A 27,271-nucleotide genomic window follows, 5' to 3' on the forward strand; every position below is an offset into this window, starting at 1 on the left:
AAAAATGGAACGGCAAATTCGGTCGGACCGGTCTGACCGCAATATTTAGGTCGGAGGGAACCGAAACGGACCTTCGCATTTGGCTTTCGACCGAAATGTTAGGAATCTTTGGCATAATGGAAAACACCCGCAGTCTTCATGTGTCGGTGCACTTTAGCATAGCAAGTGAGCTAGGTGATAGAGAGTTCCTTTTTTTTAAAAATTATTTCTATCAATTTCGCAGATAGTTTAGGACGGACATTTTTCCCATCTTGCTTTTGAATTACCAGATTTTGGTAGTTCAGGGTCCGGCTCGTTCCCTCAAGCATGTAATACTTTTAATCTCATCATGTTTAAATAAAGGTTGTTGCTTACCTACTTACTTATCAGATGGGAATTATTGATAAGGGGATTTATTAATGATCGGATGAGATTAAACTGGAAGCAGGGAACAAGTCGTAATTTCAACTTCCAGTAGGGAAAGGTCGCTTTCGAACCGCAAATCTCAACCTTTCGACACTAGAGGAACGAAAATTAAAGTTTCACAGTGAGATGAAATTGTACGGGGAAGAGGCTTGAAGTAATGATCTTGAAGTTCTAATCCGTGCAGAGCACGAGAGGCGATCAACAGCATCTTCTGGTCAATCATGTACTAAGCTGGAATAAGTTGAGTTCGAAGACGATGCAATACACAGACGCCTACCAGTAGTGAACCTGCAAACTTTTTTCTTGTGTCTTGCAATCAAAGTTCACCTATGCTCATATTCGATAGAATTGATTGAATACCTTAGCATATTTTTCTTTCTTCCCGTGCATTGAAGAAATCCAAATAATTCAATGTTGGTAAGGACAATTTAGCCCCAGTACACATATGACACTAAAGAGTATCTGAAGAGTATCTGATTCCTAATTTGACAGTGAGGTCCAAGATGCGTCCAGAGCAGATGGCCTTCTGGAATGAGCTTGTACCAAGTATTGAAGAAACAATAAAACCAACAAAGCTAGCCACATACCGATGACAACTGAAGAAACAAATGACAAAGAAGGTATGGCTGCGTGAAGTTTAACCGTACACACCATAACCAGTAGTCTTTGGTTATCTAACTCTACTCTGACCGGGCTTTTTTGATCGTCTGCGACCGGGGAGGATATGAGGGGTATAGAATCCACCTCCCTTGGTAAAGTCACTTATATCAAGGAAGTAATACTGAAACTTTAGAGCGTATGTACCTATACTACATCCAATATTGTGCCCTTTTAAGGCAAGGAACGCGGGAAAGTGACGTCGAATCACATGTCAATACTCTGTTATTGATATTATTATAGATACGAACTCGTAGGCTGTTTTTGACTGTTTTGTAACTGTAGTGTAAGTTTAATTGTAATTGTTTGAGCAACAAAATAATAAATAAATCAATAAATCAATAAATCAATGAAATACTGCAGTTTTGTTGTATCGGTTAGTTTCCAAAGCAATGCTTTAGTATGAAAAATTGTAGTATAAGCCCGTTGAAATATTTATTGAATGCCATAAATAGTTTGAAGAATTCTTGGATTGGTAGCACTGATGTAATAGATCTAAGGGTAAGACCATGAATTCGAAAGCGAGAGGGGAGGAGGTGACAAGCGTCTGGGAGGGGGGAGTGGAAAGGTTGGTAGAAAACTGGAGACATAAGCATCGTTATCATTCGATTTCATGATTGAAACAGCACAAAGGGGACTTAAAAAAGGAAAAGAGAAAAACAAGTTAGAATGAAATAGTTGGTGCATGTGTCATGACTTCATTTATTGCAATACAAGTAATACGTCGAAAAGGAGTGCCAGTGCTATATCTACAGAACAGACATAGCTCTAAAAAAGTAACAGTTACGAAAAAAATAACTCACGCATTCCCCTGATTGAGATGCTGAAGGCACAAGCGTGAATAAGCTCGGAGACCTTTATTGGTACAATCAGACACTTTAAAGAGGTATTAAATTGATTGTGGTAGAACCAAAACCAAACGAATTACTTTCTAATTAGAGTTGTCAGCCATTCTCAACCCGTAACAAAATAAAAACCAAAACCAAAACCAAAGTAATTACCTTTCACTGCTCAATCGAAAATCGCTCGATTGTCACTATTAAGGTCATTCCCCAGTATCGCATTGCGCGTCGTTACTGCGCATAATTTATGGCGTTATTAGCGCGCGTTCGTGCACGAGCACATTGAAAAAATAGCGGATTTGCCTTGATATTGAGTTCTGTCACTTGAAAAAAGGCTATAGCTCACTAACGAGCTCAGGCATCTTAATTTTTTTTCCAGTCATTTTAATCAACTAATCATTAGCTTTGCGTGGGAAAAGACTGATCTGACTTCCATTGTTGAAAATTAAATAAATAAGGAAAATAGCAGTTGCACTGTAGTCTTTTCTGTTTTGCAGTTTGATAGCCATGGCAAGCAATTTGGTTCCAATATTTTAAAAAGGATTCAGCTGTCTATTAAAATCAAACTTAAAAAGTTTATTTTTGTCCGACACAGGTATTGACTGTAGTTTGAGGCGTGTTTTCATGAGTCTGGGCTCACAAAGAGTTTACAATAACTTGGAATGCGTTCTTGTAATAACCATTAAGTAACGCTAAAATGCATGTGGGACATTTTCAATGCCTCACTACTGCTCAACGAGCAAGGGCACCGTTCTTTTTTTAATTTTATATTTAAAGTTCTCATATGATAAACATTCATTGGGCAAAGTTTGAACAGAAATCTATGTGCAGTTTTATTCCAGGGGAATTACCTTAATAATAACATTCATTCATGCCTAAACTACTTCGTACGTTAACGAAGTCCTTGCATGTAAATTTGTTAATTTGGAAAGCATAAAATTAAGACGCCATCACACTACGAGAGAGAAATATAAAACCGCAGCCATCGCCGGTCATTTTAGAATTGTGTTTGAGGAAAACTCGGTCAGGGAAACCACGATTATCGTAACGTCGTCGTTTTCGAAAATCTCCGCTTCAAAATGTTTTGGCGTTTTTGAAACTAAGTAAATACAAAGATGGCTAATTGACGCCGATTGCTCTTGCCTGTAGATAACGACTTAGGTGCATTGACCATGTGATATGAAGTCCTCGTCCCATGCTTTCAAAGGAAACGTCTTCAGATGTAAGATATACCCTGTAAGTTCCATCATCATTGCTTCGACATCCTTGAACTAAGTTACAAAGCTTTACCTTAAAAGAAGAGCATAGGTGAAGCTCCTTCATATTAGCTACATACCAGTGAAACAAGTACGTAGAGGAACCGGTAGAGGCTTTTTCTCCACCGCCCCCCCGCCCCCCCTGTTAAAAAAAGACGGCCCGTTCCTATTGAACAACTGTTTATTAATTGAATTTATTTGCCTTACAGGACATAGACTTGCATGAGAGACAATAACTGAGAAACGTGTTAATTGTAACAATTTCTTACCTAAGCAGGGACCAGTCACCTCACAAATGATGGGCATCAAAGCCTCTCTGGTTTGCTTTTGGTTAATAAACCTGCAATGTCTGGCAATTTTCTGTTTCATATCATATGTTTACTCAAGTGGTGGCTTGGCCTCCTTCACCAAAACAGTTGAAAAGTACTCCATGGCAGCATCTATACCCAATACACTCATTGGCACCTACTCCCGTTCCTGTAGCGTGGCTGCAATATCCCTAGTGGAGCAGGAAAAGTTGGACAAAGCCAAAGAAAGCCTTACACAAACAGCTTTGACATTATCTCTTGGATATTGGAGGAGGAGTGGCTTTGCCCGTGTCGGAGAAAACAGTTGACTACGTCAAAAACAGAAAGAAATTTCGAAACGTCAGAAAAGCTTTTGAAGTGTATACCGAGGTTTTGGAGCTTGAATTCAGGAAACCAAACATCGACCAAACCAACATTCATAGAGCACAGGAAGCCTTGAAAAAAAAAAAGCATTTAAAGCTGATATTAACAGATATCCTCTTTTGAGTAACGGGTGGGCAAAGTCTTTTCCAAAGTAAGTAAGTGGTTGCGAGAAACTTCCGTTCTCGAGGTGCTTGGGCCACTCACCGACACTTTGTCAATCGGTCTTAATATCTGGGGACTGGACATTAATATCAGAGATAATAATCCTGCAAGTATCGCTGCAGCCTCGTTGAGCATTGCTGCTGGAGTAATCGGCCTAACCACATTTATTGCCGCAATAGTCACACGAACGGCCGTACTTGGTCCAATCAGGATTATAGCAGGGGCCTTACTTGGTATCGCGGCAACATTGGTAGAGCTTCTTGCTTCTCTGGACTACGGCAAGGAGGCAGTGAAAGCTTACAATGAGAGACTTGGGCAACTCAAGGACTTGAGGGATGCTTGCAAGGCTCGAACCGAGAGTGGATGGAGACCCTGGGAAAAATGGGATCACAGTACAATGACGTCTATGTCAACAACCAGACTGCTTGTATTGCAGACTCAGGTTATAATCTGGAAATGAAAGACGTTGGCAAAATATCCAAAACGTCTTTTTATGAACGAGGATATCTGGGTACTCCATCTCCGGACAGACCAGAAATCCTAGCAGAACTAAGGGATGATCAATCCTTGTGTGTGGGAGAAAATAACTTTATGCATAGTCCTAAAATGCCACAAGACCCACCTTTTACTGGTTTGGGTAAAACGACGGGGTGGGTCGGCTTTGATTTTTATGGTAAATCTAAAAAGGGCACTGAATATGATGGGGTTCATGTTTTTGTCGATATAGATTTTATTTCTGATCACGAGCTTAAAGGTGTTGAAATAGACACTACTAGGAATGCGTCACAAGTGGTACAGATTCAAGTGCACGCCAAAACGACGTCATCAGTATAGGTGACTATAGGGACTTGGCGAAAAAGGAGTTAGTGGAAGGAAGCAAATAAATTTTAATCAAAACTGGTAAGGGACACGACTCTTTGAACATAACTGGTATTATAGGGGAGTTCGATGGTTCACACAAAAATTTCAGCTCACAGCCGATTTGGGAGAGGAAGAGAATGTTCTTTCATTTCATGGAATGTCTAAGGTCGCAGCGACATTGATAGCGTGTTTTTTTAATTCCCAAACGGGTGAGGTGAAATAGTACCTCGCACAAAATAGAAACACTCACACGCTTGGCACTGTGAAAAGTGCCGGTCTCTTTAGTGGCTCACCATTTGATGGCCACGTGATCCTTTCTGCCGCCGATTTCAAAGTTGTCCAAACAGGTGGGAGTAATGAGTATGAATTCAGTTGCGAAGATCTGATTGCCGCTCGGTCATCTACACCTCGTCAATTCCAAGCTTCTCAGCTATCAATTAAACTCCATCGATCCAAACTCTCTGCTAACCGCGTTTACTTAAACCGTATAAGAAACCCATAAAAAAAAAAAAAAAAATTGTAGAATTTTTGGAAGTGCTGGTGAGGTCTAGCTCTATGCTTATATCTGTGTGAATAAAGAAAAAGACCGTTAGTGATCAAACAATGATGCACAGTGAACTGATTATAAATTAACTTCACGAGTGGTTGTCTCGTTGCACTATTATCGGAAAATCACCTTGCAGAGGTCTGTGTAAGAAAATGCCTAGTTGCCTCACTTACATTAGTCCCATTGTATAAGTAGGCGGCAGTTTTCACCTGGTCCTTGCCATGTTTATTTTTTATCCGTTGTATTGTTCAAGTCATATTTCTGTGTTCTTGGTCCAACACATTGACGGTTCTTATCACGTGATTAATCAGTCGTTCTCCCCAGAATACAAGAGCCCCTGAGAATTCCAGTCGTTGATCTAGAGTAGCTACGTTTGCATCGAATTACTTCTAGTTTCGGGTTCCGTTATCAAATGGCATCACCGGTAGATTTCTCGATCTTTGTTAATCAGATCAAACTGTTATTTATTTATTTTATTATTATTTTTTTTCTGCAAAACAATCTTCTATCTCAGTGCCGGTAAATGGTGTAGAATATTGCCTTCCACGTTTACTTAAATAACTAAATAATAATTAAAATAATAACTGTTAGATGTCAATTCCTGTCTGGACCCGAAATAATTCCCTATTCTAAACTTCTTTCATGCCTTTAATCACACATCCCGGCAACCCTGCAAACGTAATTGATAAGAGATTCACGAACAATCAAGCCACTGACGGTAGATCCAGCGTGTTAAAGGGGAATTGCATTGAAAACGATAAAAGCGCAATCATCATCATTCCGTTTAGCATCAGAGATCGGCCAACAGCACGACGAAACAACTACAGTTCCTTAGCAACAAAGACGGAATACTTTTAAAACCCGCGTTCCTAAGCAGAAAAATCGATCAGAAGCATGTTAAAACCAAAGGAGCTGAAATCATCAGTCACAATGCGGTTCAAGCGATATGGACTATGTTGGTTACACACCGACATCTACAACGCGTTGCACAGCATACCTAGCTTTTTTAACTCTTCAATTGAGAAACACATACTCGTGAAGCGCAAAACGCAAAACTGAATTTAATTAGCAACTATACGGTACTCAAAAAGTGCATGCCGAAACAAATTATTACAATGTCTCACTAAAGAAATGCTAATAATCAACGAACACCTTCCTTTGATCTACGAACAGACTCTATCCTCACGCTTTCCTTTCCTGTTAGAAACATCACAACGTCGGACTACTGTCATTTCAATTAATATTTCTGCTAAATTTAATCGGTTGTTTATAACAGTTGCCACCTGCACGTGCTAATGTGAGATTATTTTTTGTCCGTCTGACAACTGTCATATTCTCATTCATGGTGATTTGTAGTGGTTTCCAATATGCATTGCATCTCTATGTTCTGTGCCGGAAAACTACCAATAGTAATTAGCTCAAGTTGTGTGTTTTCACCAAACGATTCAAGTAACCCTAGTGATAATCAATAGGTTAAGCTCGTACCTGTTTTGTCTATATTAGTTTGACCGCGTTATGACAACAAACCCAAAACTCTCATTAAAGCAACTAATAAAAGAACTGCTAAGTGCCTTGACAGACCTGTCATGTACGACTCTCAGATCTGAATTAACACACCTGCAGCTGCAGTTTATTTGAATTTTAATATTGTGCCCAATATTTTGCGCCATGAAACCTTCAAGGCACATTTAGCTGCTCCGACATGGGCTTCCCTACACATTATCGAATCTGCTTTCTTCTTTTTTCTCTCAAAGCTATTTTGAGCTGCTTGGATGGTAGGTCTTGTAAATGTTGATCTGTTTTACCCACTAATTTATTATGCTAGAGGCAAGATATGGACTTTTAAGCTTCGTTAAATAAAGCTCCCTTCAAGCCCCCCTGCGTTAATGCGTTCAAAGCATCAGCTAGATAAGCTGCTACCGTTTTTACAACGCTTTGATAAGTTCTTGGAAGGGGTTGGGGGAGGGGGTATTTGTTTTCCATAAAAGTGTGAAATTCTCCCACCTGTAGTTTTAGAGATAGCAAATACTGATATACGTATTTCTTCACGTCATAAAGAAATTTGTCATTTGTTTCTAGAAAGTAATGTTCATACTAAGAAGCGAGTGATTTTTAGTGTAAGGAATTAATTCTTACACAACAGGTACAATTCCAGCTAGATCGTATTGTAACGTGATACATGTATTTCGATAGTATTGTTTGGCTTAACAACGCAAAGTCGAAGGGGGAAAGTTAATTTTTAAGGCTTAAAAATTACCCTGTCATAATTAATTGTTATTCTGGTGTAGTAGGTCGCGAAACTTAATCAATCTTCAGACGACGAAATTTTGACTTAATTTATCCGCGTTGCCTATCTCTCACAAAATATCCGTCTTTTAGGAGAAGAGTTTTCCAGGAACAATGTGTTAGGGGAGCTTTGTTAATGCCGTTTTTTTAAGAAAAGCGCAGTCGATCGTACAAGTTAGAATCTGGAAGGAAAATTTTACCACAGAGTTTCAGAGAACAGTACGTGACAGTTAAATTTGAATATGGAATTGTTTCAAGGTACAAACCATATGATAAGAATCATACAACGTTAAATCGTTTTACAACCCGAATATACTCGTCTTTATCATTTTTCATCTATTCTTATGTTTTTTTGCTTTTTACGCAGCATTTACAGGCTAAATTTTTAATTTTTAATTCAGTCGAGGCAATTTTGCAACAGGGGAGTTCACTTTACAGGTGGCGCGTCATATAATGATGGACTGTTTATCATGCCGCTAAAGCATTGAAAATTTCTTGAAATTGTCGAGGCATTGTTGTTTCGTTTATTTTTTTTTTCTATTCAGACCGTCCATGGGGGCCTCACCATCTTTGCCGGCGTAAAACTTAAAATATATATATATATAAAGCAAATATCTCCAACTTAGGCGACTGTTTAAACAAATTTGTGGGAAGAATTTGCATGAATTGTTGTTGGTTAAGGACCTTTATGTTTCCATGGAAACCAGTGTTTAACAGGCATGTTTTTCAAATATTGATATCTGATGTTTTTGTCAAAAAAAATATTTTCAACTGCTTTTACCTTTTTCAGTTGTTCTTCGCATATTTGCTAGGTTTTAGCTATTTAGGCCCGGTTCAGACTCCGTACTTTACATGAGTCGAATCGAATTCGAATTTAGGCCGAGCCAAAGTAATTTAGACCGGCGAAAGTGATTCAGACGCCTATCTCAATTCCAGCCGAATAAAATTCAATAGGAGATAAAAGTGCATTTCGATCAGCGCTGACATGTGCTGAAGTCCCATAAACATAGTAAACAACAACCAGGCACGATCAAAAGCCGTCATGTGAATTTTTTTTGAAACGTTGGAAAAAAGGAGCATTTATCTATATATATGTAACTGCAAGAAGACGACTGAAAAATTGGTCAATTTCAACTTCCAACCTTTTTGTAAGTCATGAAATACAGCACAACTTGGGCAAATAGCCCAACTGCAATATTCCGGTTAATTTACAAATGCAATATATTCACACGTAATTCAAACACAAGCACTATGATGAATGCTCATTAATTTTGATGCTGTTTACCGAGGTGGCAGCAAACTGAACATATCGGCTTCTTCTCTGATGAGCGAAACCCCCCATTTTGATACGCTGACGTACAATTTATACTTTTGCCTATACCCACGTCTTCAAAATTAAAAAAAAAAAAAATCAATTAATTTATGTCTTTGGTTCGGCTTACGTGAAGATCGACGTCTGAATCAAAGCCGAACCAGAGCCGTTATTCCCGGCTGAGCCAGGCGTGAAGAACGGCTGAGCCAATCCGAATTCAATCAGCCGTTTGGAATTGATTCAGACGCCGGACTTCACATGAACTCAATTCATTGAATTCGATTTGGCTCATGAGAAGAACGGCGTCTGAACCGAGCCTAAGAGGCAATTTGTGGTTTTCCAACAATCATAAATCCAGAAGGCTCCGTTCATTTATACCAGCTCAGTAATATCATGAGCAACAAAATACTCCTTAAATTAGGCGAAAATTTCAGCATTCTCTATCATTGTTGTTCCCGATATCAAAACCAGTTTTTATCGATCCCGAAACCGGTTTTTGCCGATCCCCAAACCGCTTTTTTTAAGCGAAACCGGTCTTAATCCAACCCAAAACCGGTTCTTGCCGATCTCAGAACCGGCTTTTGTCCTACACAAAACCGGTTTTAGCGGTCTACAAACGGTTTTGACGATCCCAAAGCTGGTTATTCCGATCCCAAAACCGGTTTTTGGCAATCCCCAAAGCACTTTTCGCCAGTCTCAAAACCGCTTTTTGTCAAACAAACCAGTTTTTGGCGATCTTAGAACCGTTTTTTGGTAGTTATATATGGTAAGCTAACAGCAAGCAGGATTTGTCATTAGTTCATAACTATATGCCCGCAATGATTTCAGATTTAGTTGTATGGCGTAATAGTCCGTATGACTTAAGAGGACATAGTAAGGCCGTCGTTAGACGATTTTCCACTTATTTCATGAAAAATTCTGTTTGTTACAGTGGAGCTGTACTGTGGAACTGTCTTTCAGAATATTTTAATGTTTCTCGTGATTTTAAACAATTTTATTCAAAGGCAAAATCTAGTCCGATATTTAAGGAAATTAGATTTGCGATAAGGTAAATTAATTTCTGATATTTCATTCATTTTATCAGTAGGTAATTAGATGATTAGATAATTAATTAGATACACGACCCCTCGAGCATGTAGTGCTTACTTCCCATGCCCAAAATCGCCTTTTGGCGATCTAAAAACCGCTTTTTAAGCCACAAAACCTTCCTTTGTTGCTGATAGTATAACCCATTTTTGGCTATCTCAAAACCAATTTTCGCCAATTTCAACACCGGTGTTTGTCGATCTCAAAACTGGTTTAGTCCAACACAAAACCGGCTTTTCTTGATTACAAAACGAATTTTTACCGATCTCTGGCGATCCCAAAACTGTTTTGTTGTTGTTGTTGTTTTTGCCGATCTCCAAACCGTTTTTCCGATTTTAAAACCGGGTTTTGCCGATCTTTGATCGATCTAATTTTGATTACTCACACTTATTAACAGTAATGGTAGGCTATCAGCGAGCAACATTTGTCATTAATTTATGTGCATAGGCTTGTTTCGATAGCTAATTAAATGTCAGTAAATTAAAATAGGCTTAGTCAACTTAAAAATCCTTAATATCTGCAGTGGCAAAGTATTCTTAATTACCAAGCTAATAGGAGATCATTTGAACGCTTCAGATCAATGCCGTGAGTTAGAGTTTCCTGGCTCCTACTTCTTCTATGGGGAACGACTGATTAATCACGTTAGAAGAACCATCAAAGTGTTGGACCAGGACTCTTGTGAACTGGAATGCTACCTAGAACACAACTGTGTCAGCATTAACTTTCAGTTTACTGGAACACACAACTGTGAGTTGAACAATGCAACACATAAAGAACACGATAAGGACCTGCTAAAAACAGAAGGCTACGTATACCATGGAACAATTGTGAGTAGAACGTCCGTATTTTGCATGTACAGTCTCCGTCTGCATTTAAATGAAATTTCGACAGTTAAAACGGGGGAATGTCTTTGCTAGCATATGACAATTGAAGTATCGGTCAACAATAATTCATCATCATTCCCCTGGCATACCCCGGGACATGTGCCTACGGACGGGAGGTAATTATGAAGACGAAAGATGCCATCGAACGACTCCGCTCAACAGTAACATTGTGACTCGTAAAGACTGGCCTTCAAAGACGATAGATCGCCACGGTTCCTATTTGCTTGCTCTCTCGACGATCTTAAGAGAAATTAAAGAACTGTAAATACACTAACTTATCTACCTTCTTTTTACTGCAATTTACTGAACCGTTTGTAGACGACTGAAGATATGACGTTTTATCACACGTCGCATCGGCAAAAAATGACTTCAGGTTCTTATGAAAAGGAAGAAAGCGTTGTTATAATTATGTTCAATGAGCCCTGGGAAAAAGGCAAACCACAAGGCTGTAAGTTTGTCTACCTGCCATATTTAATGAGCGTAGTAATAATTAAAACAGCTTAGGGTTTTTGTAATCGATTTAACTGAGATTATTTTGTTTAATCTATTAAGAATGCTTGTACCAACGATCCTTGTCATAAAAACGGAAACTGTCAAACGGGTTTTACCAGCAAAGGATATCGCTGTTTATGTGCCTCTGGATTCAAAGGTGACAAATGTGAACTTGGTAAGAAATGAAAATGTTTACCGTATATTTTCAGCTTGAGGTTGACAGACCTAAAAATATGTACAGACATAATATTGTTTGCAAGTTAAATGTTAGTTGTTCGGTATATTTTTACTCAGATATTGACGAGTGCAAAGAAAAAATCTTCAATTGTGACGCTGATGCCGTGAGCAATAATACCAATGGGTCATTTATTTGCACTTGTAAAGCCGGATACTATGGGGATGGCCATGACTGTGCTGGTAAAACCTTGCTGCGTCTTTCTATAGCATGCGGACTCTAAAATTCAAAGCTCAACCGACAAAATCGTTTTCCGCTACCGTCAATCAAACGTTCAGTGGCTCCTCCCAGCTTCCGACTACTGCCGAGCGCGCGGTAATCAAATCGCTGAGTACAGTTCAGACAATGAAACAGTGCTCGGCAGTAGTCGGAAGCTGGGAGGAGCCACCGAACATGTAATTGGCGGTAGCGAAAAACACATTTGTCGGTTAAGCTTTGAATTTTAGAGTCTGCATGTTATTGAGAGGCGCAGTAAACCCATAACGGTTTTAAGCTCTGTCTGTTGGTTGTTGCGTTTAAAATCTATAGAAAACAGTAATAAAAGCCAAAAATCTGCAGAATAGTATTATACCAATCGACTTCTGTTTATTGAACACTAGATCGATCAACAAGAAGGAACTTGCGATAAAAGATTATGCAGTCGACAATAACGTGGATATTTTTGCAGTGGCTGGGACATGGCTGCGCAATAATGAAAACTATAATTTTTCAATTGCTGAAGTTTGTCCAACCGGATACCGCTTCTACCATGTTCCACGGAAAAACTCACGAGGGGGAGGAGTTGGTCTCCTAATAAAGAAACAAATGAAAGTCACGAAACAAACCCAGACAAATTTCAGCTCCTTCGAATACCTGGACATTGTGACGACATGCTCCACTGGTTCTATAAGAATTGTAACTATCTACAGACCGCCTCCATCCAAGGGAAATCAATTAAATTGTTCTCTATTCTTTGAAGAATTTTGCACCCTCGCAGAACAGTTCGTCGTTTTCCCTGGCAACCTTCTAATAGTGGGTGACTTCAATTATCACATGGATAAAATCAGCAATTTGGAGACTGTAAAATTTAACAAGATCTTAGAATCGCTCAGTCTAGTCCAGCATGTAAATGGACCCACCCATAAGAAAGGCCACACCTTAGACCTGATCATAACTAGGGCCGAGGACGAGCTAGTCACTAGCGTTGAAATACGCGATCCAATGCTGTCCGATCACTCTGCTGTACACTGCAAGCTACGCCTAAAGAAACCACCTCTGGAACGAATGGAAATTAGTTATCGTAAACTGCGCTCGGTAAATATGGTCAGCTTTAATGACGACCTAAAGCAATCTGACCTTCTGACAACCAACGCCTTTGATCTTATGGATCTCACTGAAAAATACGAAAATACTCTGACGGAAATACTTGAAAGGCATGCACCTTTAAAACGACGCATGATAACTCTCCGTCCATCAGCACCATGGTACCATGAGGGTATTAGTAACGCCAAGAGAAAACGTCGAAGGCTGGAGCGCCGCTGGCGATCGTCGAGACTGTGCGTCGACAGACAGATGTTTGTCGACCAGTGCCAGGTAGTGAACAAAATGCTAAGGGACGCAAAGGCTTCATACTATTCATATATTATTTCAGAGAATGCATCAGATCCAAAAATACTTTTCAACGCAGTCGACAAGCTATTACACCGCAGAGTAGATAGACGCTATCCGACAGCACCCTCAACGTTTGTGCTTACGAACAATTTTGCCGACTTTTTTGACAAGAAGATAGCATCCATAAGAACGGAGCTATCCAAAGAAGTGACTTCTGGTACCCAGTCCTGCGAAGCATACAAACAGCCATGTCAAGCCGAATTCACAGAGTTCAGGGTGATGTCAGAAAGAGAGATCGAAAGTTTTGTGGACAAAATCGGTAAAAAATCCTGTGATCTTGACCCTATACCGGCTTCTATTCTTAAGGAATGTAAATCAACTATTCTACCCGTGTTAACTAACATCGTTAACATGTCTCTCCAATCAGCATCTATGCCCGCTGCACTGAAAGAAGCAATGATCAAACCGAAGCTGAAGAAGGACAACCTGGACTCTGATGATTATTCAAACTTTAGACCTATCTCAAATCTGAAGGTTGTATCTAAGATAATTGAAAAGGCAGTATCTTGTCAATTGAGCGACTATCTACGCGATAATGATCTAGAGGAATCTTTTCAGTCAGCATATAAACGCTTTCACAGCACGGAGACTGCTCTCCTGAGGGTGCAAAATGACATTCTCTGTGAGATAGATAATCAGAAATGCGTTATCCTGCTACTGTTGGACATGTCTGCGGCGTTTGATACCGTCGACCATAAACTGCTACTAGAAAGAATGGAAAAACGCTACGGCGTGAAAGGAAATGCGCTAAAATGGTTTCGATCCTATCTTCAAGACCGAAAGCAGTTTGTGATGATTGACGGAACCAAGTCAGAGATGAAAGAACTTCGCTACGGTGTTCCCCAGGGATCCGTTTTAGGGCCAATCCTGTATTTGTTATACACATCGCCCATCGGGGACATCATCAAACGGCACGGACTTAATTACCATCTATACGCTGATGACACCCAGCTCTACCTCTCATTTAAGCCCAACTACGCCGAACAACCTGGTTCTATAGCTAAAATAGAAGCGTGTGTTTCTGAGATCGACTCGTGGATGGTGTGCAATAAGCTGAAACTAAACAGAGGAAAGACGGAGCTTTTGATCTTGAGCGCACGACATCGTCCACCCCCATTAATAGACCACGTCGATGTGTCTGGTGAACAGATCGAGCCATTTACTTCTGCAAAGAACATTGGAGTCATCTTTGATGAGTACATGTCACTGGAAAAGCATGTTCCCAGTACCTGCAAGGCCTGTTTCTTCCATCTTAGAAACATTAGCAGGATAAGAGTCTGTCTATCTTTAGCAGACACTGAAAAGTTAATACATGCATTCATCACTTCCAAACTAGATAACGCCAACTCGCTTCTATATGGACTACCAAAATTTTTGATAGATCGTCTACAAAATGTCCAGAATGCTGCGGCTCGCGTTGTTACCAGAACAAGGAAATACGATCATATCAAGCCGGTTTTAAAGCAGCTACACTGGCTTCCAATAAGCCAGCGCATCAATTATAAGATCTTACTTTTAACCTATAAAGCGCTCAACGGCCAGGCCCCTAATTACATTACTGAACTGCTAGAGCCTTATGTACCAAGCAGAAATCTTCGATCCTCCTCCAAAAACCTCTTGAAAGTACCACCTGTCAAGTTAATAGGCTATGGTCATAGGTGTTTCTCTTTTGTAGCACCTAGCCTATGGAACTCTCTTCCGAACAATATAAGAGGGAGCGGCTCGCTATCAGATTTTAAGACTTGTATAAAGACATATCTTTTTAACAAATTTTATAACTAGACTTTTGGTTAGTTAGTTAATTAGTAGATTAGATAGTTTAGCTAGTTAGTTAGTCAGTCACTTAGTTAAGTTAGTCAGTTTTTATTTAAAGTTTTAATGATTCCTAGTTTTACTTTTATTTTTACAGCTTAGCTATTTTATTTGTTAGTAATTTTTTATCACTGATGTAAATTTTTAATGTAAATTTTATTTTTAATAACATTTTTTACTGTAAAGCGCCATGAGCCCTGGATATGGCGCTATACAAATCTATTATTATTATTATTATTATTATTATTATTATTATTATTATTATTATTATTATTATTTCACCCCTAATGTAGAGTGCCTCTATTATCAAAGGATTTTAAAGACCTATACTACTGAAATGTTGGAATAAAGTGAACAAATTTCCAGGGCCAAATTCACGAAACTTTCCTTAGTTAAAGGTGTATCCTGAGTATTGTTCCCTAACGATAGGATTTTGTATATTCGAACAATACAATACCAGATATCTTAATCTAAATCCCTGAATCTGGGCCCTGGAAAAAAGCATGCTAAGGAATCTTGTCCTCATTCAGGCCTCGGGGTTGGGAAACGGTAGGAATACGCCTATCGCAAAATGCAACCCCTGCTCCCCCAAAATTTGCTGCGTCATTCTATATTAATTGGCAACTGAGCCACAAGTGACGCTTCAAAAGATGCTGTCAAAGATATAGAAAAGTGATGCAGAGATCGTAAACTAACCAAGTCCAGAGATATAGTCATTTCAACCCAACATTCAGAGCACCCAAGGCCGAGAATTCGAACGCCTGAAATGCTGTAAAACTGCTACCGAGAATTGACGAGAGACTTGAGGAGATAAGAACCAGCACTAGTGATGATGAAGTCTTGCTGGAGCAAAGAGAAGCAATCAAACTCGCAGGCGAAAGGAAAGAAAGCGTCTCCCAAAAAACCTACTTCAGTTATGGAGACGAAATGAGTGTCCAGACGTTCTTGTCTTAAAGGGCGATCGTGTGCTCAACCCAAAACGGTTGCGGCTAAAGATTAGCCCCCTCTGGTCTCTCAGACGGCTGTTTGAGAGAGACACATGTAGCAAATATGAGCTACAGAGCGGATCTGGAGTAATAGCCTGCCCCACTAAAATCCTTAAGGTAATCTCCCAAAGATAACCAGACAAAGACCCCAAAGGAAACCTAGAGTAAGACCCTACATGTAGATAAGAGCGGTAAACTGCTTGTGACTCCTGGGACGGACCAAAAACCTCAGGGGAAATCTCTTTTCTTACTTTTCCATTCTTCTCGTAAATCTCTCGCTAGACATCGATGAATGCGCATTGAATACCGATACATGTGATGCAGAAGCTGAATGTAATAACATTGAAGGGTCTTATAACTGTACTTGTAAGCCTGGATACTCAGGAGATGGATACATCTGCACAGGTAACTTCGTTTGGATTGTATTTATTCCATGTAGCCTCCAAACCGGCTGAACCACTGGGCTTGGCGTCTTCATTCGACTGTATGCAGCTCTAAAAGGCATGCAATGTTGACATTTTGATATTCTGAAAATTGAACCAGAAAATATTCCCGGATCTAATTGCCCCACATCAAATACAATTAATTGCCGTTTTCTCACCATTATTTCTTCATGGCCGATAGTATTTCTCCTCGCTTAGGTGAAATAAAAATAGCAAAAATAAATATCAGCATCAGGGAACCCTCACTTTTTCTTTGGCTTACCGTCGGATTGCTACGCTCAAATCCCCCAGTGGCTGCCTAGCCGTTCTGCCCTTGGCCAAAAGGTAGGCCTGGTCACTGAAACATCATTTACGTTCACCTCTTAATTTATTCTCCTTTTGCATTTTTATTCCGTGTAGCCATAAACTTTTGCGCCGTGCAGAATCCATGCAAGAACGGCGGCGAATGCGAAAATACACGCGACGGCTACTTCTGTAGGTGTGAGGTTGGCTTTGCTGGGAAAACATGCGAAACTAGTAAGTTATTATAATATTACATACGCGTCATCCTACAAATTCACCAGTTGCACAAGAGTTCCGTCGCAGTACCTGAGAGTCCGTATTGTGCTATTACAAATATATGTATTGTTAATTTTTTCTCTATGCGACCATGCAAGTGAACTGTCTATAAGATAGAAATGTTTGTATTTATAAGTATGAAGATGCACTCGAGAAAATGTCGACTGTATTTTTATTTTATATTAATTATTAACCCATTAAGCCCTTACTTTCAAACTTTCTCATTCCATTTCAGAGTTGCCAATAAGTTCAACAATACTGTCGAAAAATGAATCGTATGTGTCCCATCTCTTTCATTTTCTTGGGCCAGCTGTTGGTAATGGTTCTCAGTGGGAGCTGTGTTACTGCGCCTCCTTACACGGCTGGGATGCTTTTACCTTTCACAGCTTGTGTGACGGAAAGAAAAATACTGTTACGGTTATCGAAAGTAATCACTATGTCTTCGGAGGATACACAGACGTTCCATGGGGTAAATGACCGTGTAACTGCTACCTCTTTATCTGTCTTGTCGCTCAGCCCCTCTCATCTCTTTTGGTCTACCTGTCTACCTGTCTACCTGTCTGCCTGTCTGCCTGTCTGCCTGTCTGCCTGTCTGCCTGTCACTGTTTTATCAGTTTTTACCGTCATGTGTTACACTTGTTAAATATAGTTGTTACTTCCTGCCTGCCTTCCTTCCTGCCTGCCTGCCTGCCTGCCCTCCTTCCTTCCTTCCTTCCTTCCTTGCTTCCTTGCTTCCTTGCTTCCTTGCTTCCTTCCTTTTTTCCTCCCTCCCTCCTTCCCTCCCTCCCTGCCTTCCTTCCTTCCTTCCTTCCTTCCTTCCTTCCTTCCTCCCTCCCTCCCTCCCTCCCTCCCTGCCTGCCTTCCTTCCTTCCTTCCTTCCTTCCTTCCTTCCTTCCTACCTTCCTTCCTTCCTTCCTTCCTTCCTTCCTTCCTTCCTTCCTTCCTTCCTTCCTTCCTTCCTTCCTTCCTTCCTTCCTTCCTTCCTTCTGGTCTCGGCCGAAGTACTCTTACTAACCCTGAATGGGTTTTTAACCGCAGAGTTTTTCTCAGATCGGTTTATCGATACCCATTTATTCCCTAGGGTGGAGAAAGGCACCGTGAGAGAAAAATAACTTGACCATTGACGCAACACCATGATCACGGCCGCGGCTCTAAAATACCAACCACTTGGCCTAAAAGTTAAATGAGCCTCGCTAAGTAAGATGACCAACAACCATGTGTTCTCTCAGTTGAAATGTGAACCATGTTTTTGCAAGCAGTTATTGAAGCAGAAAGTCAGAGGGTTCGTCAAATTTGCATGATCAGGTTTTTTTTCATAGCACTTCCCAGTAAAAAAAGACATGACAGCCAATGTGGAAGTCGAGGCTGTTTCTTCCATGTTTTGCCAAAGTAAAATAAACAAAGAGGTGAAAGAAAGCCACATTATTTAAAAGTCATGGTATTTAGCACTACTGCGCTAATGGGAACACTATCAATCGAGAGACATAATAGAACACAAAACTTGTTGCAAATCCCAACTAATTGGACGTGGTGGAGGATGCAGACAAAACGTGAGGTAGGCCATGGTGTAGGCCATGGTGTAGGCCATGGCATACCCTGTGGCCTACCCTATGGCCTACCGGTGGTCAGATTTAAAAAAAAAAAACATAAACAAAACATCAGTAAGAGTCGAACGAGTTAGCTGGCATAAAATTATATGCCGCTAATAGGGGTATACTAAAAAAAAAAGTCACTAACACGATACAATGTTATGCCAGCTAACTCGCTGGACTCTTACTGATGTTTTCTTAATGTTTTTAAAAATCTGACCACTGGTAGGCCATAGGGTAGGCCATGGCCTACACCATGGTCTACACCATGGCCTAGGCCATAGCCTACCCCACGTTTTGTCCACACCCTATGGAGGAATTGAATATGAGACACCAAAGTGGCAGATAGGAAGATTTGAATTCGAGACTTCCAAATTACAAATCTAGCGCCCTAACCGGCCTGGCCACGCCATCTCCAAAAATGAAATTGCAAACCACGATTGTAGCAGAGATTAGACTAATACAATACTTACTTAACAAACCCAGAACAATGGACCTCCACTCATAATATTTGTTATGATACATTTCTTTACCGTTCATTTAAAAAGTAAGAAGAACACTAGTAATTAACTGCCTTACTTTATGAAGAAGGTGGACGATGTTTCTGTATGGAAATGTGGGACCTCAGAATTTTGCCGGATTTTCCCAATCTTCGGCCTGCAATTTGTATGCATTCCCTAAATATCATTGAAGCTTATTATTTCACAACTCGTTCTACAAAGAGCTCAGACACACGTAAATAAGAGAACGTTATCATTCGAAGCTTTCTTGCTAAAAATTGCGGCAGGTAAGCTTGAACAACCGCCACCTTTTAGATGTAATACACCTATAGCATGCAATAGCTTTTCAATTGTTAGAAAATTAAACTGGTATATTTGTCTTTGGCTTCTTCTTTCTCTCCCCCACTCCTCTTCCCGCCGACGCCGATCTTTAATTTCGTTATCTATATGTTCTATGGATCAATGATCACCATATATTTTTACAGGAAGTCGTTGCCCGTCTGAAGGAAAATGCTGTTTCTTTCCTTTTGAATATCAAGGGGACATTTATGACACCTGTACCAGGGCTGGAATTTTCACATTTCGGCTATGGTGTTCATTGGACAGTGTCTACAATGGTAACTGGGTTCATTGTGGTAAGAATTTGGCTATTGAATGTTACGTTTTAGTATAGCCTCTTGCCTTAGTTCAGTTGTTTGGCTTCATGAGTTTCAGTTGAGTCAGCTCAAGCGTAGAATTATTATACGTAAAAAGTAAAGTGTAGCGAGGTCACGAGAAGAGAATGGAGAGGAGCGGTTTAAAACTACATGAATGTCTGGCATGTTTTATTTCGTCTTCTATGGTTTCTATACGTTATTGTGGCCAATAGAAACTAAGTGAAAGATTAAAAATAGGGGATAAACATTTTCGCACTGGCGTGTACGTGGCCCCGAAAATTCCGCAAGTTTTGAAAATGTTCTGTTAAGAAGCTGTTGCGTGGCACGAGCAGCTCGTACCAAGATCAATTAAGGACACGCATATTATTAATGCACAATGCCTCAATCTGCAAGGCTTAATTTAATATGCACATAAAATGTTACGATTTGGCGCATGTGTAGGCTATGGGCTCCTTAATTCTTGGTGTAGAAGACACAGAACAGGTCACAATAGAACAACGTCCCACAAACCATTGTTTTCATTGTTTTCTTCGTTCTTTTGTCCTTTTGCTCTCAATTATTGTAAGTCAACTAGCTGGGCCTTCTACACCAATTAAGAGCCAGGCTATGATGTAGGCCACCCAATTCCATTGTTTATAAACCAATCAGATGTGAGTAGATTACTCGTGCTTCTGGTCTAGAGAAAAAACCGTTAGGCCAAATAACAAATTCGATGTCCAATACTGAACTGAACAGTTTCTGTGTAAATCTATTGACATCTTCCCCGTGTTTTGGTTTATCAGTAATTCTGCCACCTTTCGTGGAACATTATGGCTTTAAGAAGGCTATCAATCTGCTTTCCCTAATTATGATCTCTGATTACTGAAATACTTGTGGCTGATACGAAAACGAAAGTGTAATTAATCCACGAGGACGAAAAACAGGTATATCGTCCCGTTTTCGCGACTTACCGAGGAATTTTCAAAGGCAAATTTTTCCGCAAGATTCAACTGCACGCTCCCGATTTTTTTTATAAACAATGGAATATAATTGAATGATTAACGTTGTAGCTTGCACATGGGCTGATCCGTGAAGCTCTCGCTTAAAAGAAGCTACCAGGCTAAATCCAGACCGTTGGGCTCAACTCAGCATAGAACCTACTGTTCTTCAGTTTTAAGTTATATTCCTTTTCTTTAGGTTTCACAACCAATCATGGTGGATATCGCTACACTGACAAGGCCTTTATTTATTCTTTACGCAATGAAGAAGGAATCCGCCCAATTAAGGGTATGGTGAAAAATCCATCACAAGCAATTTACATGAATCCAAGTTACGGTCCAACATTTGGTGGAGGGCATGATATTTACATTGCTGATAACGCAAATGGTAATGGAAATTCATATACAAGAATTGGCTTCTCGTACGATGCTCCAACTGGAGTAGAAGAACAAGTCACAATTGTTCATTTCACTCCCGATGAGGTGGAGGTATTTTATCTCCTTTGAGTGACCAACATTATTGGATCATTCATCGAACGTATTCTTAAAAAAAAAGAAAACTTTATGTAAGGTTTTATATCTATGTAATTAAGCACTATTGTGCTAATTGGTGACACTGTAATTAAATAAAAAAAATATATATATTGCAAATAGAACATAACAACGCAGTCGAGGAGGATTTGAATCAAACACCTACAAATATCATTCTGTAGCAAGCCCAGATAAATAAATAGTCCCGATTTTTGAAGTAAGCACATCCAACTTTTACTGGAAATTTCTTATTATACCTATACTTTTTTTCGCGGAAAGTAATGAAGCGCATATCGCATTACTTGACCAAAGATGCTAGAGACGGTACGGTCTTCAAAACACTTCAACAACTCCAAAACAGGTAATTGAACCTCCCCCTCCCCATAAGCAAGGCATACACATATACTTTATTTACTCTCTAATTTTAGGTAGCTAAAATTGGCTAATATCTTCGAGAACATAAATATAACAAAATACAATACTTATACGATAAATATGCTAAAAATAATGAAAGAGCTTAACTACGTACGTAATAAAACTAGAGAAAAGTTGCAATGCTACTGAAAACAGTCATACTGTAATATCTTTCGCTTAAAGTCCTAAGTGATTCTGGAAGAGAGTTCCATAATTTAGCAGCTAAATATGAAAAGGAATGCAGGCCGGAAGTTGTTGTTTTTGGATCAGGAAGAGACAATATAATTACTGCGTGCACTATAGGTTGTAGAGCGCAGAGTAAACATATTACTTTAATATCTTGGATAGTAGACCATTTTACAGTTGTCTGTTCAGTGACCTGGCCTTTGTATGGCATGCAGCGAGGCTGGAAGTGACCTTATTTTGATACAGACCTCACTGCTATTGTTATGTAAATCAAGTTGTTCTGGTAATGGCTTAGATACTACCACATGTGTAGTATTTGGGGCGGCTTTTTAAGCTTAGCCTCCATCCCAGTCTTCAGCACTGCACTGATGAGGCCCAGAAGGCCGAAACAGTACTGTCTGCAGTTAGATATAGCTCGCTGGCATACAAAGCTCTGCTTTCATGTCCAGTTTGAGCACTCTACTGGGATGAGTCGTTACTGTTGCAATTGCGCATGCTCACTAGCTCGCTAGTTTGAGCACTCTGGTAATGGCTTAGATACTACCACATGTGTAGTATTTGGGGCGGCTTTTTAAGCTTAGCCTCCATCCCAGTCTTCAGCACTGCACTGATGAGGTCCAGAAGGCCGAAACAGTACTGTCTGCAGTTAGTTATATATATATATATATATATATATATATATATATATATATATATATATATATATATATATATCTGGATTTATGAAAACCGTGCTAATTTCAACACAACCACCCTGACACTTTTCCAAGAAAATACACAGGCTTTTTCACTCGATCAACCACAGGCACTCTGTCAACACACAGCCTACTCACCCACCTTGCTTGTGTCTGGCTGGCTGGCTGCCAGCCCCTAAAACTGCAGGGCATTGCCGGCCAAGGCTGTCCTGCAAAGAAAATGAGCAGTTTTAACTGAGGAATGTGCCTCTCTCTGTGACCCACCCCACCCCCCTGGGGTTAGCTCCTGGCAGCCCCGCTTGGTATCAGCGGGTAGCCAGGTCCCAGGGCTATCTTCTCCCACCCTCCTTGACGGAAGCCCCCCTGGCTTTTCAAGCACCGCAAAGGCCTCCCTGCCGGCTATCGCCGGCAGGCAGGCGCGAAAGTTTTGCCCCAAATTTGACACGGTTTTCATAAATTCAGACATATATTGGCGGGGAATGCCCGGGAAATGCCCCCAGCATGCACCTGCCGGCTGGAAGTGATTCCCATGACTGGTTTGGGGCCACAGCAGCTAAACTGGAGCCCCCCCCCCCTAAATCATTCTGCCCCAATAATTATTGTGGCCCCATATATATATATATATATATATATATATATATATATATATATATATATATATATATATATAAGTTTTACACGCCCCCCTTGTAAAGCAACTTTCAATTTTTCTACGTATAGTTTAAGAAGGAATCCACCACAAGTTCGAGTAACAAGCGAACAATAACTTTGTACCGATATTTTTTACATCGTATTACAAACTTCTGTGCGACTGTTTTAAAATAGTTCCTCAAAAGAAATCAGTTGTGAGAAAACGAACGTCGAAAACAAATTTTGAAGTTCATATGAAACACTTGAAAGTAACGGTGAAATAAAAGTGATGAAGAAATCTCACCCATTTTTGCACAATTTCTCTGAACTTTGAAATTTTTTAAATCGATTTCCCATTGGAAATTGGTATTAGTGTTATTTCAGGCAACTGTTTTCAAAAAGGACTGTAATATACTTAAAGTTACTCTGGTACAAGGTTTTTGTCCATTAAAAACTGAAATTTTGCGATTTCCTTTTTTTAAATTTTGTTAGCTGGTTTAATGTTGTTAACTGGTTAGGCATTGTTTAAGATTATAAACAGACTGAAGGAACGTTTTACCGTGTTGAAATATACTTATCTATCTATCTATCTATCTATCTATCTATCTATCTATCTGTCTGTCTGTCTGTCTGTCTGTCTGTCTATCTATCTATCTATCTATCTCAATCTATCTGATCATGCGTAGTCGCTGTTTTCCCACTCTTTGTGTTGGGTTATTATGTGTCTCCCCTTTGCTTCATACGGGCATTTGCAAGCCTTCTTGGTCATAAATTTAACTTCGATTTTGTGCTCTCTGTATTCCGTGCTGATTGTCTGCCCCTTTTTTCATGCCTTTCCTAGTCTTTTAACCCAGGAGTTCCCTACTATGTTTTACTCACCCATGCTTTCGAAATTAGAGTTGAACGAAATTAGGGTGAAAGTCGCATGGGAAAGAAGACCAAGAAAATAATAAATGATGGCTCGCTCCTGCGGTTGAAAGTACAACTTAGTTGGAAGATTAGAGGAATCAAAGTTGTCGGATTTATTTGCACTAGAGTATACACGGTTCGTGGCGTCCGTTGTTACATCGTAGTCAACTGAAATTGAAGTAATTGTTAGGTAAATTACTATTTACAACATTCTCAGTTGAAGCGACAAGCGATTTCGAAACTTAAAATTTCTGTTGTTGAGTCGTTAGATCCTTTTGATTCGCTATCTTGATGTCTACCTTGCTACGGTTGATGACTTGACTTCGAATATCGTCACATGATAAATTGTTCCTTTTAAAACTTAAGTCACCTGACCTATTTTTCCCGCCTCGCGTAGTCGAGGCGATTTCGCAATAACTGGTGATAATGAATTCTAATTACTCTTCTTATTCTTTGTTTCACGCCACTGAACATGCAAATCAAATGAGCTTCAAGTCGTCTCAAAAGTTTCGGGACAAAACAAGCCAATTTTACACAGATTAACGGGTGTGGATTCGCGTTGAAAAAGCCACTGGGCATCCGAGGGGAGAAAGTAAGAAAAATTTTTTTTTTCAAAAAACAAAAAAAGAAACAAAAAAAAAAAAAAAATTCGCGTACAACTCACGTGAAACTTGGTTGGGAACGCAAGGAAAGCCAACAAAGGGTAAAAGCAACATGAAGAAGTCTCAGAAGTCGGAGTAAGACCACTCAAGACACAAGTAAACGCGCGAGTAACTGCGTGGAGAAAGCCCTAAGGCATATGCACCCGCGCGGACTAAACGAAAGCACAAGTTGGTGGAAGTTAGTGGACTGCTTATGAAACTTGCCTCTGCTTGGGAACGCAAAAGGCCATGAAAAAGTAAAAGGGATTTATAATGCCACAAAGACTTAGTTTCCTTAGGGAAAGAAAAAAAAAAAAAAAAAAAAAAAAACCGGTAGGAGACGTGGAACCGCTTCGAACAAGCCATAGGGCTCCTTACAATAGGAATGAAAAAGCTAATGTTGTTCGAACTAGAGAGGGATTTAAAAGTGCGTTAAAATTGCGTGAAAATGAGAAAATCCAAAAGAGTTTTAGAAAAGAACCTTAGAAACCTCCAGGAGAAAAAATACTGAAGTCACACGAGTTATGTGCACATGGTAAACGACACGGGTCATCCACGAGGATTGAAAAACAAAATGCTGGTCCAAATTAGAGCGTAACGTTTACGAAAGTCATGTGGGAACACGAAACGCCAAAACGAAGAAAAATGCTAGAGACGTCTCAAATCATTTCCGGAATTTCCTGATTGTATCATATTCCTCTTTCATGTAACCTTTGTGTTCGTTTTTTATGTTTATGGCACTAGTCTTTCCTGTCTCTTGACTTCTTTATACTTTTCAATAGTAAGCAACGATATTTACTCGACCTCGTTTATTTTGTTTTCAATCAAAGTGCTCTATGAGCTAAGTTGTGAATTTAGCTGTGAATGACGATCGATATGAGCAAACCTCAATAATTCGTAATATGGAATTACACCTTTCATAAAAAGAACACTATAATGTTTTAAAGACTTTAAAATTTACACTAAGTAATAACCAAAGGCTCTTTAACTGGAATTAATAACAGTAAACTTTCACAAGATTCTTTCCTCCGGACTTTATACTCACAACAGAAAGGTTAATTAAAACCTGTTTTTCAACGCAGTAAGACGATGTTGACAGATATAAGTCAAGCTTTTCGTGACCCACCTTTGTATCAAGTAGTTCATTCATTTCACTCATTGTAAACAAAAGCACCCCCCCCCCCCCTTCTCGGGTTTTCCTTTGCCATTATTTTGTAGTTTTTGGGCTGAGAAGAAAATCGCACTTTGGAGAGACAATCAGATTTCAAGGATAGCTACAGATTTCGAAATGGATGTAATCAGTAAAAGGCGTAACTGGAAGCCACACTTGTACGCATTGCGTACCTATTTCCGTAATGTCAGAAACCCACCAAAAGTTGGGTGATAGGACCTTAGCTAAAATGATCTAGAATGTATAAATGTACTGAACGAAAAATTCGTTAAAAATGGGAAAACACAAAACTTGGATAAAAAATCATACATCAAGTCAAATAAATGCTGCTTTCATGGCTGAAATGGGATTAACGCTATACGTAAAGATGTCATGACAACGCTGAGTAAAATATAACAATGGCACGACAACACAAACTGTTCTCAAATTGTTAAAAACAAAACCTAAACTCTGTATATGTGTTTAGCTCTTTTATCTCTCTTTGACTTCGCCGTCTTTTAGTTCGTGGTAACATAATTCATTTCATGGAACATCCGAACTTGGCATCATTTAATCTCAAAATTATATGCTAATTATAACCTGAATAATTGTAGGTCCAGGCTGAAAAATAAAACACATTAAAATTTTTATTTGTCTTAATGCGTGTTCCACCTTGAAAAACATTTCACTGGAAAAAAAATTTCTTGACTGGTATTAAAATACATGTTTAGACATGTTTTCAAAGATCTCAAAGCTTACTCGGATACGAATTCAATATCTATAAAGCCTTATATTTATAAAACGTGCCAACTTCAGCATTAACCATTAGGAAAAAAAAAAGCAACATAGACATTAATTTCAAAGACTTGATCATGTTTCCAATCTTGTGTGGAAAACTGTCTAACAGGAAGTCAAAGTGACCGCAATTTCCAAAAAGAAAAGCTAAAACCGATATGTATATCGTAGTAAATAGAATGTTTTATTCCTAATGATGCACAAATTTGGAAAATTAAACGTACTCCTTAGGGTAACTTAGGCTATTTAGCGGGTATGAAAATATTTTTTAACGTCTGTTTGACTACGTCAGTAGATCATTCAATATAAACACATTTAAAAATGGAAACCGCATTTAATATTTAATATGTAAAATAACGATGAGTAAATTTTCAGTGAAGCTACAAAAACCAAGATATTCTCTTTGCAAAATATTGCATTTTTAGGAATTTTAGAACAGGTGTGTTTTCATGC

General features: G+C 39.4%; 2 protein-coding genes across 3 annotated transcripts in view; one reads left to right on the plus strand and one right to left on the minus strand.

The window, feature by feature from the left end:
• Positions 1–27,271, minus strand: part of LOC149104582 (uncharacterized) — a 148,006-nt gene that overhangs the window by 13,310 nt on the left and 107,425 nt on the right. The window lies entirely within an intron of this gene.
• On the plus strand, positions 6,961–22,114 carry LOC149104583 (uncharacterized). 2 transcript variants are annotated; one of them, XM_089270880.1, is made up of 9 exons: positions 6,961–7,176; positions 10,662–10,912; positions 11,522–11,636; positions 11,756–11,878; positions 16,427–16,549; positions 16,987–17,103; positions 17,381–17,614; positions 19,720–19,869; positions 21,067–22,114. In XM_089270880.1, the coding sequence occupies exons 1-9, from the start codon at positions 7,104–7,106 to the stop codon at positions 21,372–21,374; spliced, it is 1,494 nt and encodes a 497-aa protein (XP_089127006.1). In that variant the 5' UTR covers positions 6,961–7,103; the 3' UTR covers positions 21,375–22,114. The 2 variants fall into 2 exon arrangements, with proteins under 2 accessions (XP_089127006.1, XP_089127005.1); XM_089270879.1 differs by lacking the exons at positions 11,756–11,878; positions 16,427–16,549 and having other exon boundaries at positions 6,963–7,176.

Source organism: Orbicella faveolata, unplaced genomic scaffold (assembly GCF_042242905.1).
Source record: "Orbicella faveolata isolate gen_17 unplaced genomic scaffold, um_ofav_v1 contig_34, whole genome shotgun sequence".
Classification (NCBI taxonomy): domain Eukaryota; kingdom Metazoa; phylum Cnidaria; class Anthozoa; order Scleractinia; family Merulinidae; genus Orbicella; species Orbicella faveolata.